Here is a 17222-nt window from a genome sequence, read left to right on the forward strand (position 1 = left end):
GGTTGGTCATAGCTTTTCTTCCAAGGTGCAAGCATCTTTTAATTTCATGGCTGCAGTCACTATCTTCAGTGATTTTGGAGCCCAAGAAAATAGTCTGTCATTGTTTTCATTGACTGGATGCAATGACCTTCGTTTTTTTGAATGCTGAGTTTTAAGCCAGCTTTTTCACTCTCCTCTTTCACTTTCATCAAGAGGCTCTTTAGTTCTTCTTCACTTTCTGCCATAAGGGTGGTGTCATCTGCATATCTGAGGTTATTGATATTTCTCCTGATAATCCTGATTCCAGCTTGTGCTTCATCCAGCTCAGCATTTCGCATGATGTACTCTGCATATAAGTTAAATAAGCAGGGTGACAGTACTCTTTTCCCAATCTGGAACCAGTTCATTGTTCCATGTCCGGTTCTAACTGTTGCTTCTTGACCTGCATACAGATTTGTGAGGAGGCAGGTCAGGTGGTCTGGGATTCCCATCTCTTGAAGAATTTTTCCAGAGTTTGTTGTGATCCACACAGTCAAAGGCTTTGGCACAGTCAATAAAGCAGATGTAGACGTTTTCCTGGAACTCTCTTCTTTTCCAGTGATCCAATAGATGATGGCAATCTGATCTCTGATTCCCCTGCCTTTTTTTTTTTAATTATTTATCTTAATTGGTCCCCTGCCTTTTCTAAATCCAGCTTGAACATCTGGAAGTTCACAGTTCACATAGTGTTGAAACCTGGCTTGGAGAATTTTTAGCATTACTTTGCTGGTGTGTGAGATGAGTGCAATTGTGCAGTAGTTTGAACATTCTTTGGCACTGACTTTCTTTGGGATTGGAATTAAAAACTGACCTTTTCCAGTCCTGTGGCCACTGCTGAGTTTTCCAAATCTGCTGGCATATTGAGTGCAGCCCTTTAACAGCATCATCTTTCAGGATATAAAATAGCTCAACTGAAATTCCATCACTTCCACTAGCTTTGTTCGTAGAGATGCTTCCTAAGGCCCACTTGACTTCGCATTCCAGGATGCCTGACTGTAGGTGAGTGATCACACCATCGTGGTTATCTGGGTCCTGACCTGTTTTGTATAGTTCTTCTGTGTATTCTTGTCACCTCTTCTTAATATCTTCTGCTTCTGTTAAGTCCATACCATTTCTGTCCTTTATCGAGCCCATCTTTGCATGAAATGTTCCCTTGGTATCTCTTATTTCCTTGAAGAGATCTCTAGTCTTTCCCATTCTGTTGTTTTCCTCTATTTCTTTGCACTGATCACAAGAAAGGCTTTCTTATCTCTCCTTGCTATTCTTTGGAACTCTGCATTCAGATGGGTTTATCTTTCCTTTTCTCCTTTGCCTTTCACTTCTCTTTTCTCAGCTATTTGTAAGATCTCCTGACAACCATTTTGCCTTTTTGCATTTCTTTTTCTCGGGGATGGTCTTGATCACTGCTTCCTGTACAATGTCATGAACCTCCATCCATAGTTCTTCAGGCACTCTATCTATCAGATCTAATCCCTTGAATCTATCTGTCATTTCCACTGTATAATCATAAGGGATTTGATTTAGGTCATACCTGAATTGTCCAGTGGTTTCCCCTACTTTCTTCAAGTTAAGTCTGAATTTTGCAATAAGGAGCTCACGATCTGAGCCACAGTCGCTCCAAGTCTTGTTTTTGCTGACTGTATAGAGCTTCTCTATCTTTGGCTGCAAAGAATATAATCAATCTGATTTCAGTACTGACCATCTAGTGACGTCCACGTGTAGAGTTGTCTCTTGTGTTGCCGGAAGAAGGTGTTTGCAATGACCAGTGAGTTCTCTTGGAAAAACTCTGTTAGACTTTACCCTGCTCTATTTTGTATTCCAAGGCCAAACTTGCCTGTTACTCGAGGTATCCCTTATCTTCCTACTTTTGTATTCCAGGTTCCTATGATGAAAAGGACATCTTTTTTTGATGTTAGTTCTAGGTCTTGTAGGTTTTCAAAGAACCATTGAACTTCATCTTCTTCAGCATTAGCAGTTGGGGGATAGACCTGGATTACTGTGATATTGAATGGTTTGCCTTGGAAATGAACAAAGATGTTTCTGTCATTTTTGAGACTGCACCTAAGTACTGCATTTCCGACTCTTGTTGACTCTAAGAGCTACTCCATTTCTTCTAAGGGATTCTTGCCCACAGTAGTAGATATAATGGTCATTTGAAGTAAAATGGTTAGTTTTATGTTATGTGACATATCTTGATCTCTCTTAAAAAGAACAACTACTAACAACTTTAACTCATAATTCAACAACTTAGAAAAATTAGAAGCAGCAGGAATATTTTCCAGCTTATTTAATGAAGCCAGTATTACAAACACCAAAACTAAACAAAGACGTCACAAGAAAAAAAAAAAAAAACCTTCAGACAAATACCTTTCATGAATTTAGCTGCAAAATCCTTAAGAAAAGATCAGCTAATTGAATCCAGCAATAGAGTATTATGTATTCCAGGTATGCTACTTAGGTGTAATATTAAAAACAAAAAGCACACAGTGTAATACACTACATCAACAGGCTAGAGAAGAAGTCATAAGAGCATATCCACTGACGCAAAAAACATTTTTTAAAAATCCAAGAGCATTCATGATTTTTAAAAAAAAGCTCTCAGTAAACAAGGAATAGAGGGGAATTTCTTCAGTCTCATAAAGAACACCTACAGATGGTACAGGGAGGGAGGTGGGCGGGGGGTTCAGGATTGGGAACTCATGTACACCTGTGGCGGATTCATGTTGATGTATGGCAAAACCAATACAGTATTGTAAAGTAAAATAAAGTTAAAAAAAAAGAGAACACCTACAGAAAAAAGTTACAGCTAACACATACTGATGAAAGACTGGCTTCCCTCTAAGATTGAGAAAAACCCAAGGATGTTCATTCTTATCACTTTTATTTAATATATCTGGAAGTCCTAGACAACACAATAAAGCATGAAAAAGAAATAAAAGGTATTCAGATTAGATTGGGTTTCCCTGATGGCTCAGATGGTAAAGAATCTGCCTGCAATGCAGGAGACCCAAGTTCAATCCCTGGGTCCAGAAGATCACCTGGAGAAGAAAATGGCAACCCACTCTAGTATTCTTGCCCGGAGAATTCCATGGACAGAGAAGTCTGGAGAGTCTCAGTCCATGAGGTCACAAAGAGTTACATACAACTAAGTGACTAACACTTTCACTTTCACTTTCACTTTCAGATGAGAAAAAAATAAATCTGTCCCTGTTTGTAGAGGTCATGACTGTCCACATAAGAAAAGCTTCTGGAACTAATAAGAGGGCTTAACAAAGTTGTAAGATAAAAGATCAACCCACAAAAATCAACTGCATTTCTAGATACTAACAACAAAGTAAAAACCAAAATTTTAAAATACAGACTCATTTACAAGTTCCCCCAAAATGAAACAAGGACAAGATCTGTAGGCCGAAAATCATAAAACACCAAAGAAAACAAAAAGACCTAAATAATTGGGAGAGACACCATGTTCATGAGTTAGAAAAATCAGTGTAGTAAAGATGTCAGTACTCTCCTAATTGACAGGTTTAATGAAATTCCTATTAAAATCCTCACAAGGTATTCTGTACACACAGACAAGCTTACTCCAAGGGGTTTTTTTTTTTTTTTCCCCATTTTAAAATGTATATGAAAAAGGAAGGCCCTCAAATAATTAACAATAGTAAAGAAGATGAATGAAGTTGAAGTATTCATACAAACCAATTTAAAGACATATTCTATAGTTACAGTAATCAAGATAGTCTGGTATAAGAAGAGGGACAGATACAGACACACATACACGTCAGAGCAGAGAACCCAGAAATAGATTCCCACAAATGTAACACAGTGATTTTTGACAAAGGTACACAAGCAATTCAACAGAGATGGGATAACCTAACAGAATGGCTAAAGTAAAATTTCTTAAAATGTTTCATCAATTTACTTTTGGGTGTGCTGGATCGTCACTGCTGCTCGGGCTTTTCCCTAGTTGCGGCAAGTAAAGGTCCCCTTCCAGGGGGTCTTCCCGACCCATGAACAAACCCAGGTCTCTCACATCTCCTGCATTGGCACGCAGGTTCTTTACCACCTCAACTTTACATTTTCTTCACTATTCCGTGCACCGTGGTACACAGACTTCCCGCTGCAGCGGCCTCTCTTGTTGCGGAGCATGGGCTCTGGGGCGTTTGGGCTGCAGCAGCTGTGGCACGTGGGCTCGGGAGTTCCGGCTCCCAGGCTCTAGAGCACAAGTTCAGCAGCTGTGGCATATCGGCTTAGGTGCTCTGCAGCATGTGGGATCTTCCCAGATCAGTGATCGAACCTGATTAGGAATCAGGTATTTCCTGCATTGGCAGGTGAATTCTTTACCAGGGAGGCCCTAAAAAAATTTTTCTAAGTGATAACACCAAATGCTGATGACGTGGCAAAACTGCATCATTCATGCATTTTAGGTAGAAATATAAAATATGGTATAGCCACTCTGGAAAACAGTTTGACCATTTCTTTTAAAACTAAAAAAAAAAAAGAATTTGTACAATTTGGCATTTATATGCCTGGTATTTATCTGAGATAAATTAAAATATGTTCACACAGAAACTTGCTTATAAATATTCACAGCAGCTTTACTCACAATAGCTAAAAACTGGAAACTACCTAAATATCCTTTAATAGGAGAATGGTTAAACATATGGTGCATTCACACAGAGGAATACCACTCAGTAATAAAAATGAACAAACTGTTGATATGCACAATTACTTGGATGACCTCAAGGGCATTACACTGAGTGAAAGAAGCCAACCTCAAAGTTACATATTTTATGACTCAATTTATATGACACTCTTGAAATAACAAAAGTATCAGCAATGGAGAATAGATTAGTGGTTGTCAGGGATAAGGGATGTGGGTAGACAGGTTGTGCATGCGTGCCTGCTTCCGTGTGTCTGACCCTTTGCGACCCTATCGACTGTAGCCTGCCAGGCTCCTCTGTCTATAAGGATTCTCTAGGCAAGAACAGTGGAGTGGGTTGCCATTACCTCTTCCAGGGGATGTTCCCAACCCAGGGATCGAACACAGGTCTCTCCGATCTCCTGCACTGGCATGCAGGTTCTTTACCACTAGCTCCACCTGGGAAGCCTGAGTAGACAGTTAGGATGGCCCTAAAGGGGTAGCCTGAGAGACTGTGTGGTGGAATACAGTTCTGTATCTTGAATTTAGTGGTAGTTACACAACCATACATCTGTAATAAAACTGCACAGAACCATACACGCATGCACACAAACGAGTACAGTACACATATAGTTAGCTATGAGTAAGTTCCACAGATAGCAGAAAAAGACCTGCCTAAGCTTCAATCCATCTGTTAATCTTAATAATCTTCATACTCCATTTGCACAATATCACCCCTCAGATTACTAAACCATAGCCACTACTTGATACTATACTTCCTGACAGTTCAACACTTTAATTTACTTTCCATATCCCAGATGCAATTTAGTTTATCCCCATCTCCATGCCTCTGGGCAAGTCATCCACCTTGTTCCCTACATATTAATCCATACCTCCCCCTCCTTTTAAAGCACAATTCAAAACTCACCGAACTTCAGGAAGCTCCATGAAAAACACACTTAGATTCAAACTTTAGCTCCACTGCCATTAGCACAATAACTGGGTTCTCTGACTACATGCTTGGAAATGCTAGTGGTAAAGAACCTGCCTGTCTGCTGATTCAGGAAACCTAAGAGACACAGGTTTGATCCCTGGGAGGGGAAGATCCCCTGGAGAAGGCAAGGCAACCCCCTCCAGTGTTCTTGCCTGGAGAATCCCATGGACACAGGAGCCTGGTGGGCTCCAGTCCATGTGGTTGCAAAGAGTTAGACACGACTGAAGTGACTTAGCAAGCATGAAGTGAAGCAATGTTCAATAAATGTCATTATCATTCATTTATTTACCTATCATCTTAGATGTTTAACTGTCAAAAAACACAGCTGTGTCCCCCTGAGAATTTGGCATAGGGAAGGTTTATTATGCTTCTAAAGTACGTGAATCTTTACCAAAACATGTGAGGATAAATTATCCTCACCAACTCCCCATTTTCACCCATACCATTTAAATTGTAGGGTTTTTTCCATGTTTTAATCACCAGTTCTCCTGCACATACAGCCTTGGATAGAGATGAACTGTAAACAATAAAAAGAAAAACTGTGCAAATCATTAAACCTTTCCTCCTTCCTCTCCATTCTCTCATCTTCTTTCCAAATAAAAAGGTAATTTCACCAAAATGTTGACAAAAGAAGGCATAGGGAAGAAAAATATTGAAAGCATGTTGAATTTTATAAGACACATTCTACTCAAATTTGCATTTTCGTAATGTAAGTACCGTGCGATACATATGTTCTGTTTCTCTTCTTTAGAGCAGGTTCCTTCATTTTTCAAACCTTAAGTCAACTTACTGGATTTCAACCATCATTTTTTCTTAAACAGAATCAAATTAGAAACCACCAGGACATACTGCACATGTGTGTGCTTAGGCACTCAGCTGTGTCCGACTCTTGCCGACCCCATGGCCTGTAGCCCGCCAGGCTCCTCTGTCAGTGCGGATTCTCCAGGCAAGAATACTGGAGTGGGTTGCCATGCCCTCCTCCAGGGCATCTTCCCAACCCAGGATCAAACCCAGGTCTCCCACATCACAGGCGGATGCTTTACAATCTGAGCCACCAGGGAAGCCCAAGAATACTGGAATGCATAGCCTATCCCTTCTTCACGGGATCTTCCCAACCCAGGAATTGAACCGGGGTCCCCTGTATTGCAGGTGGATTCTTTACCAGCAGAGCTACCAGGGAAGTCCATATTGCACATAATAAAAGTAAATATCATCTATCAACTATACTTCAATAAAATTAAAACGCAAATATCATCTTGTAAAACTTTTGTCTCAGTGTAAATACACACGCAAATATGTACATGCTATCTGTTAGGAATGGTTTAGCCAATGTGTGAAAGTTACTGTTCTAATGCCCTCAAAAAGGAATGGCCTAATATGAAGAATAATATAACGGAAAATAATTGTAAAACAATGTAACACCATTTCCAATAAAGCATCCTAATTCAGAAGTTGACTATTTCTATATATTGCCCACCCTCCACACACCATCCCCCAGGTCCCCATTCTTCCACTCTTCCATCCTCTCCGAGCTGACTCTTTACCTGCTGCATTAGTGTACGTTACATACCAGAATGGATCAGAGTGCAAAATCATGACTAGCTTTCTTCTGAAATCCTTCAAACTGGGTACTGTTATCCCTTGAGACAGAAAAGGAGGTGCCCAAAGGCATGAGGGGAACTAAAAAAATTTAGTTCCAGTCTCGCTCCACTTAACTAGATCCTGAAATAAAAGAGTAAGCGAAAATATGGATTTATTCCTACCTGTGAGGAAAAAATAAATCAAATGAACCAAATCAACTGCAGATATTTTCCCCCCAAAACTCTGACCAACCATTACTATAACAGATATGTATTATAAAGATTTTAAGTATTTTTTAGTAAGGGTTTACACAGCCACTAAAGAGCTAGTCCAGGCTGGTCATTCTGAAAGATGACTAAGGCGTTTTCACCTGAACCATGGGAAGCACAAGAATATACAATTTTGTAAGCTTTTTTCTCAATTAGCCCTCTTGTCAGAGTCATAGTGAAAATTAAAACTCCTTTACAGAAACACCTGTAAGGGCAGTCATTATCATAAAAATCATGTTTGTCCTCCATACAAAGATAAAAATAAAGTCGCTTTGCCATATGCTCTGAGTAATTATTCAAGAAGCCTGATGGTTTTACAATGACTCATCTCTCTTGTTTACTCTGGTGATCTCTATCTCAATGGATAGTAACCCCATCTCGCCGGATGCTCCCGCCAAAAAATCTTGGATACTTCTCATATCTAATTCAAAGGCATATCTCTAACTTCAAAATATATTATACCAGCATCTTACCGCTTCTCATCACCTCCATTACTACCTCTCTCCCCCAGATAACCTCCCCTTCCACTCCTATACCCTCACAAAACTATTTTCCACCTCGCAGCCTAGGTAATCCTTTTAAAACTTTATGTGAAGCAAAAGCCAGGACTTACTAGGCTTCACACCATCTGACAGCCAGGACCACCCATTCCTACCACCTTACTCTCCTGATCCCTTCAGCCTTGTTCCCCTCTGCTCCAGCAACCCTTGTCTCCTTACTCCTTAGTCACAGAAGCGTGCTCCTTCTCCAAGACTTGGCTCCTGCTGTTCCCTCTGCTTGCAACAAACTTCCTGCAGATAATCACAACGCTTGCTTCGCCACCTCCTTCACGTCTTTCTGCAAATGTCACTGTCTCAGGAAAGCTTTCCTTGACCTACTTAAAACTCATCTCTATCCCCAGGGGTTCCCATCCCTTCCCCTACTTTTATTTGTTCTTCATCATCACCAGATTATAAAGTCCATAAAAGAAGGGATTTCTGTCTGCTTTGCTGCTGTTATCTCTAGCATCCAAAATAGTGTCTAACACACAAAAGGAAGTCAGTAAATATTTGGTGAATGGATTAGTCAATTGAGTAGTAGCATACACTTTAAAGAAAAAAAATCTGCTCACTTGAGGCAGAATAAACACAAAAATATCATAAAAATCATGCTCGTTCTCCATACAAAGATTTCAGGGCTGTTACCTCATCATTACCGTCATAAGCACTGGTTAACGTTTACTGAGCTCTTACTCTGTGTGCCAAATACTATGCTGAGCACTCTCTTTACTTGCATTTTTTTCCCATCTAATTCTCACAATAATTCCATGAGTTAGGTATTATTGATCTTACAAAGCAAGGCAAACAAAGGTAAGACAGGTCATTAATTACTGAGGGGCACAGAAGGGCCTAGAAACCAGAACTACATGATGTTTCAACACCATGCTCTTAACTGGTAGGCAACTGTCTCTTCAGATTAAAGCTAACATTTATTAACTGATTATTATGTGTCAGGTTAAATTATTTACTTGCAATGTCTTATTTAACTATTTTAATTTGAAAAAACCAAAAACAAAAAAACACGAGGCCAACACTTTTAGTTGCCTATCCAACATACAATTTTCCCTTCTTTAATAACAGAACTTTGACCTACTTTGTCTGAATTAATAATGTGCTTGGATAAAAAGCATCATTTCATTTGCAAATGGCCAAATGACACAGTCTGTCCAATAAAATGGAAATGTAAGTCACTGAGTAAGGCTTCCAGGAAAGAAAGCCCTTTGAAAGGGAACCACCTGAGCTGTCACGTGACTCTGTCCTTTCTCCATATTCTTCTGGTCTGGAACACAAGCACAGGCTAGGGGTGGAACAACTATCTTGCAATTCTGAGAATGCAAGTCCAGTGCTAAGTGAAGTGGAGTGAAAAACCAGGAGTCTGGGTGCCTCATAGTACCCAGGCTGCCACTTCAGTTTTCTTGTCATATAAAGGAGTCGAAAAAGTATTTTACTAAGCCACTATTATTTGTTTTCCATTACAGAGAGTCAAATGCAATCCCTGTTTGAAACAACCCTATGAGGTTGTTAGCTCAATGTGGCTTCCTGACAATGTTATCATAGTGAAGTCTTCCAATCAGGGGAGAAAATACACTAACCATTAAACATCACTCTATCAATAGAACATAATGTCTTTCACATTAATGGAGGAGCTAGGGGTGGGATCCTGCAATCTGTACTTGGTAACTGATACTTTAGACATCAAATGTGTAGCTAGTGAACAACTGGTGAAAATTTAAAAGGCGGGGGAGGTATTAGAGAATAAACTTAAGTGGGATGCCTTCACCAAAGTATCAGAGGTTGGTGAATCACACCTTACTAAAAACAGATCTTAAAGAACAATTTTCTGAACCTAGGCTGAGGTAAACACTAAATGTTTATTGAGGTTTTTCAAAATGCATGATAACAAAAGCAACATGGCAAAGCCCTTGTCAGAATGATTTCCCACTTTGCCACTATATTGTACTGTGGGCAATCCAGGGCCTTACACAGCTGTACTACCATGTCCAGAATAAATCCCCAAAGCGATCTAAACTTGAATGAGATCTGGAAGCAAGAAAAAAAAGATGCAGTGATGTTCCAATAAACATGACAACAGATTCAAAATACTACAAAATTACAAGTGTTAGAGGATTTCAAATCATGAGATATTTCACATTTTATGGCAGTACCAAAAGTAGGAAATAGAAGAAGGAGAAAAAAACAAAGGGATAACAATCATCAGTATGGAGTAATAAATACGAGCTAAAAGCTTCCTATAAACAATTACACTTGTAATTCCATACAACAGCCCCAATGACAAATGTACTACTATCCCCATTTTACAGACAAAAACCGGAAACTAAAACCAATAAATTGCCCAAGATCAGATAGGTGACAAGAGCTAAACCCAGGATTTGAATTCCAGGTCAGTCTAACCCCAAAGTCCATACTCTTCAGTTGCTTCAACACACATCAAGAACACCTGGCCAGAAATTCTAATGCAACAGTAGAGACCAGGAAGGAGCGCAGAAACACTGACAAGGTGAACGACTACTGTGAGACCAATGCCACATCTTTTACCAGTAATCATACTTAAAGAACTTCAGACCCTTGCCAAAACATGCTTAAGATAACAGAATTTTTTAAAAGGAAGTCCTTTGAATTCCCAACCTATACTTTTTTATTATGTTCTAGGAAGGGAATTTTCTTTGCTCTATAGGATTTTGCTAAAAAATTAGAGAACAAAACAGCACGAGAAACTAAGCCCACAAATACAGCTCTAAGAAGCACATGCAAAAAAATATATATAGTTCAAATAAATATATATTTTGATAAGAAAGGAGATACCATTATATTATTTCCTTAAAATACAATCTTTGAAAACAGATATTCAAAAGATTCCCTCAAGCCTTTTTTTCCAGACTTTGATCATTTGTTTCCTGAAAAAAAAAAGAGTATAATCTGGAGAAATTACAAAAATTCATTTTGAAAACTACTTACAGCTTATTACAAAATACTGTGTTTCAAACATTTCAGCATGAAGCAAAGTTAGAATAACTGTACAGCTTTACTGGCCCCTGCTGCTTGCACTAAGCTGTAGTTCAAGGAAAAACTTTTTTTCCTCCCTTTTGAGAAGATGAAGTGAGACACAGTGTGTGAAGAGTAGAGTGGAAGTACATTAGGAGCTTCTAGAAACTTATTCGGAAAAGGCGATGGCACCCCACTCCAGTACTCTTGCCTGGAAAATCCCATGGATGGAGGAGCCTGGTGGGCTGCCGTCTATGGGGTCGCACAGAGTCGGACACGACTGAAGCGACTTAGCAGTAGCAGGAACTTATTAGCAAGAAAAAGAACACTTTAAAAATGACAAAAGGATACGCAAAAGAGAATACATCTAACTAAAAGGGTTATCTACAAAAAAATCTGCTCCAAGTTTGTTTTTTTTTTCCCCATTATAAGGATATTTCCTTTAAGGTGGGACGATGACCACCATCTTTCAGTTACTTCCAAAAATCAATCAAAATGCAGATGCAAGGACAAGAATCCTGGATTAGGCAATAGCTGGACACCAGTACTGACTGTGCCCCTAACTAGTTCTAACTTTGGACAGGCCATTTTACCTTTCTATGTCTGTGTCTTTGGGCTTCCCAGGTGGCTCAGTGGTTAAAGAATCTGCCTGCCAATGCAGGAGATGCAGGTTCAATTCCTGCATCTCCTGCACTTTTATAATATCTCTAAGTCTTCCATTGTGGCTCATACTGTAACAAATCTGCCTGCCATGTGGGAGACCTGGATTTGATCTCTGGGTTGGGAAGATCCCCTGGAGGAAGAAATGGCAACCCACTCCAGTATTCTTGCCTGGAGAACACCATGGACAGAGGAGCCTGCGGGGCTACAGTCCCTGGGGTCACACGACTGAGTGATCGAGCATGCGTGCACGCATCTGTATCTGCAAAGCCTTACCTCATGCCTTACGAAACACTTAACTCAAAATACATCAGAGGACTAAATTTAAGGGCTAGAACTATAACACTTAGAAGAAAACACAGGGAAAAAATGTTTGTGATGTTGGGCTAGTTAAGATTTCTTAGATACAAGACCAAAAGCACAAACAGTAATCTCTATCAAAATTCAAAACTTTCATGCTTTAGCAGACACCATTAAGAAAATGATAAAATTGGGGGGGTGGGGGGGTGGGAAATGCTGTAATAAGGGAATTCCCAGGTGGTCCAGGGGTTAGGACTTGGCTCTTTCACTGCCATGGGCAGCGTTCGATCTCTGGTCAGAGAACTAAGATCCAGCAAGTCCCGACCCCCTGCTGTCCCACCTTACCAAAGAAATGGAAAGACTGAGAGTAAATATCTGAAATCGTGTATCAGGTGAAGAACTCATATCCAGAATGAATAGACATTTAACACTCACACTCGCCTCTATAATTTAATGAGAAGAGAACCCAGTGGACAACCCAAGCGGGAAATTGGAATAGATGTTTCACCAAAGAAGAGACATGAAAAGCTAATAAATCAGCACATGAAAAGATGCTCTCCATCATTAGTCAGTAGGGAAATGCAAAACAAAACCACAATCAGATATACTTCACATCCACTAAGACGGCTTTAATCAAAAAGACAGACAACAAATGCTGGCAAAGATGCAGAGAAAAGGGATCTTCATTCACAGCTGAAGGGAATGTAAAATGGCACAGTCACTTTAAAATTTGTTCCTTAAAAAGTTAAACATATAATAAATCTATCATACGACCCAGCAATTCCACTCAAGAAAAATGTAACATGTTCACCTGAAGATTTGATACAAAATGCTCACAGCAATATTATTCAAAATAGGCAAAAGGCGGGAGCAATCCAGTGTCCATCAAAAGGTATCCAATAAAAGGGAATAATGTACTAACACGGGCAGCAATATCGATGAACCTCAAAAAACATTACACCAAGTAAAAGAAACCAAACACAAAAGATCACGTATTATATGATCATATTTATGGGAAAATGTCCAGGAAAGACAAATCTATAGAGACAGAAAGTAGATTTGTGGTTGCCTTCGGCAGGGGGTGGAAACAGGGAGTGACTGCAAATGGACATGAGGCATCTTTTTGGAATGATGGAAATGTTCTAAAATTGGATTGTGGTGATGACTGAACAACTCTGTAAATTTACTAAAAAAAAAAAAACAAAAACGATAGTACTGTACAGTTAAAACAGGTGGATTTTATGGTATATAAATTGTTGTTAAAATGAAAAAATGTTATGCTATGTGAATGAAGCAAAACACAAAACACTATATATTATACAATCCCATCTACATGACATGTCCAGAAAAGGCAAATCTATGGAGTTGGAAAGGTTTGCGATTGCCTGAAATTGGGGGTAGGAACAGGGATTAACTGTAAACAGGCATGAGGGATCTCAATGGGGTGATGAAAATATTCTAAAACTGGATTATACTGATTGGTGCACCACAATACATTTACTCAAATCATTTAATTTTACACTTTAAAATGGGCTAATTTTATACTAAAAAAAAATGGGTGAAATTATATCTCAGAGTAAAGTTGTTTTTAAAAATAAAGTGGTCAAATCACCTGAGAGTTCTTAACTTTTGGAGTGAGATGATGACTAACCCTACCCCAGAGGCTGAGCCTCCCTTCTGCTCACTCACAGACACCCTATTGGTCTGAGAATAGCAAATCAATAAGTTTCTAAAGCTCTAGAGCCTTGTGCCACCTGAATACCAAAAGCATTAACAACCACAATGCTACTCTCCACCCTAGAAAGATGTACACCTTACTGGAAAGGTAAAGCAAAATTCCTCTTCTAAAATGACAGAGACCCCCTTTCCCTTGCTTTTTTAGACATCGTTTTGGAATCTCCCACTTAATCCCTTTTTTCAATATGAAACTCTAATGGAGGTACTCAGAAACAGTTTTTAGAATGAACCAGTACACACCAAAGATGCGGCACACAGTAAGGACCAGATCCATGAAGCGGCTTAAGGAAAAAGACTGGATGTCTTCACATAAATCTTACCCCAGATTTGTTTTGATACAAGAAGCAAGTGGGAAAAAAAAAAGAAAGAAATGTGACAAAGTTTCTCTAAACACTGACACAATGCAATAAACACTCACTCCCCTCAACCCCCAAGACAGCTAAGGAGTTTTCAGCCACTCTTTGTTATAAAACTAATTTAGGACAGGATGCTGATCTAGCAGAGCAGACAATCTTCTTCCTCCAATACACAGGGGTCTGCTGATGTTCGCTGGCTCGAGCTTCTGTTTAGCTAAACCCACTCCCTTTTGATTTCTAAGATCACTAGATTATTGTTGTCCGACAAATACTCCCCTTATCCCCAGTCCCCACCCTCCCCCAGTCACTGTGCCTCTCTGATAATTACTATTCATGTTTGTGCAAGCTGTGATCTCTGCCAGCTGGTATTCCCAGACCCCCTTCAAATCCATTCCACACACAACCACCGTTGGATCTTATCACGTCTCTGCTTGAAGCCCTCCAAAGACACTTAAAATTTCAAAACACTCACTTTGGCTAAGAAGGTCCCTAAAATCTGGCTCCTCTCTTACCTTCCTAACCTTACCAGTCTTCTTTCGGGTCCTAAAACACATCAAGCTTCTTCCCTTCTCTGGGGCCTTTGCATTTCCTCATTTCTCAGTAAGGAACAATCTTCCCTTGGCCCTCAAGACTCTTTCTCATCCTTCAGAGCTCACCTTACATGTGAACACCTCAGAGAAAGCATCTTCCTTGAAATGGCCCCAACTAGGTCTCTCAGAACATCTTGCTTGTTCCCTTGCTAGCACCTGCCAAAACCTGTAATTCTTTTTATTTGCCTACTTAGATCTACCTCCCTGGCTGGCAAGTCAATTCCAAGCAGTCGTAAGTTGGTCTACGTCGCTCAGTGCCTTACCTGCAGCTTCACCTGGAGAGGCTCCCCAGTTCCACCCGAGCCATGCCTGGCACTTCGTGCGGGTTCTCACGCGGATGCAGGACTGAACAGAAACACCCTAACCTATCACCCCACAAATAGATGACCTAGCCCCCAACTGCAATACCCCATTCCTCGCAAAGCCTTGTAAAGCTGTCCCACATCTTCACTTTTCTTTTTTGTCTCAGACACATCTGTGGCTCAGGTTCAAACATCTGTCGCCACACAAATCTCTGACGAGCCTCCCAGACCCCACCCCACCTCGCCGCACAGGCGCGCCTCTCAAAATCCCCTCCACGCCTTGCAGGAGCTGCACAAACCCCGAGCCTCACCACGCGCCCTACCAACCCCCGGGCCACTCGAGCGCCCACGAATATCTGAGAGTCCTGCGCTCCCCGAGCTCCCGCGGGACCCCACGTTCCGGCGCGTCACCCGCCGCCCAGCGCGGCGCCTCCCTCCTCCGCGGCGCCAGCTCTCACCTATCACCTCCTGCAGCTCGTAATCGTCCCTGTTGATGGACCAGGGCAGGGCACTGGAGTCCTCGGTCATGACGGCGGCACGACACTCGGTCTTCCCGCAAACTCACTGACCTCTCTCTTCTCCTCGCCGCGCCTCTCCCCACCCCCAACCGCTGCCGCCGCGCCCCCACCAACCGCCTAGCGAACAGCCACGGGTCGGACGGCGCCTGGCGCTGGGTGGCCGCGCGGCAGAGCGGTGGGGGGCTCGAAGCACCCGCGAACCTCGCCTCTTTGCTCCTCTGCGGCCGGCACACCCCTCCCCGGCCCAGGTCCCGGCGTCGGCCTCCACAGCAGCAGCGACGAGGGCTTCGCCTGGGCCCAGCCCCTCTGTCCCGCCCTCCACCTCAGCCCCACGCACTGGCCAAACTTTCCCTTCTCCCTCCACCTGCCGACACGCAGCGCACTGACGTCACCGCGTCGGGCATGCCCCCACCTCGGCCCCGCCTCCAGCTGCCATTTTAAGTGTGGCTGGATAAACAGCGAGCAAGACGAAAGCCCGAGGAAGACGAATTTGATGGTGGAAGGGAAGAAATACTTTGAAAGAAGTTCAGCAAGGGCATCGGAAAGCCAGAAAAGAGCCGAAAGTAGCAGAGGCAGTAGCCACACTAAACATGGCGACCAAAGGGCAGCCTAGTGGAGGGGGCGGAGCCACTTCTGGCGGCGAGGGCACGTTGCCGTCTCCGTCGTCGCATTCATTGGCTTATTTGAGAAGGAATCAGAAAGGCAGTAAGTGTGTGTGGACGTCAGTCATAAGTTAGTCCCGCCTCCACGCGCTAGGCGCGCTGTTCCGCGACCAGGCTCCGGTCCTGCAAGATCACGGTTACGCTACTCGCTTTGCACCGTTCTCCGAAGTGACGTCGCCACGTAACCGTCACACCCTCGAGACGTGCACACGGCCCCGCAGGGTGTGGAGAAAGCCGAGGGAGCAGCTGGGTGGGGTAGCCTTGGGGTGTGGACGACTGCCAATTGGAATAAAAAGTCTCGGTCTACGGGACAGAGTGGAACCGGAAGCTCGCCCCGTGACGACAATTTTTTTCTAGGCGGAAGTTATTTCTACAGCGCCCGGCTCGGCCTTCCCTGTAACCTTACAGGATAGGGAAGGTGTTCTATCCATTCTCAGCTTTGAAGCTCAAATGATCACCTGTCTCGGGGCCTTGAAAGGTTGCAGTTTTTCCCCTGAGGCAACTGGAGCCATTAAGCTAGTGCTATTTGGCCCAGCAGATTTGAGGTCACGTCAAAGCCTTGGCTTTTGTGTGACGTCATTGAACTTCAGTTTTTCTCAGATTGTCCACTTAGGTCATTTGGGGAAGTCAATAAGATGAAACTGAAAGCCTTTGGTAAAATGGAGTGAAGAGTAGCCACGTGGATTGGGCTAGGTTTGAAAGTCTTCTCAGTTGGATGTCTTTCAGATCAATAGCTGTCATGAAAGACATCTTCACCCAAGCCCTTCCAGGCACCGGAAGCCCTGTGCAGGAAATCCAGCAACCACGAAGCCAAAGCAGTCAGCTATGAGCTGCGGCCACCACGTTAGCACGTTTCCACATTCTTGGAGGGATTAGAGAATGTTTCGGGAGGGGATCCTGCAAAGTTAATATGATATAAAACAGGTGTAAATTGAGAGGCTCGCATATCCCAGTCGCAGAGAAGTGCCAGAGTTTCCAAGTTTGAAAGCATAGCACAGGCATTCCTATAAAGATTCGTTTCAGCCATTGACTACTGACACCTTTATTGCCG

At 42.1% G+C, this 17222-nt stretch overlaps 1 protein-coding gene across 3 annotated transcripts in view; it reads right to left on the reverse strand.

Annotated features, from left to right (window-relative positions):
- OXSR1 (oxidative stress responsive kinase 1) overlaps nucleotides 1-15812 on the reverse strand; it is an 84839-nt gene extending 69027 nt beyond the window's left edge. For all 3 annotated transcript variants that reach the window (XM_052641532.1, XM_052641524.1, XM_052641539.1), the window contains exon 1: nucleotides 15450-15812. In XM_052641532.1, coding sequence (XP_052497492.1) covers nucleotides 15450-15519 — 70 coding nt within the window. In that variant the 5' untranslated portion in view covers nucleotides 15520-15812. The remainder of the gene's footprint in view (nucleotides 1-15449) is intronic.
- Nucleotides 15813-17222: the final 1410 nt, after the last annotated feature.

Source organism: Budorcas taxicolor, chromosome 1, assembly GCF_023091745.1.
Source record: "Budorcas taxicolor isolate Tak-1 chromosome 1, Takin1.1, whole genome shotgun sequence".
In the NCBI taxonomy this organism is placed as follows: Eukaryota; Metazoa; Chordata; class Mammalia; order Artiodactyla; family Bovidae; genus Budorcas; species Budorcas taxicolor.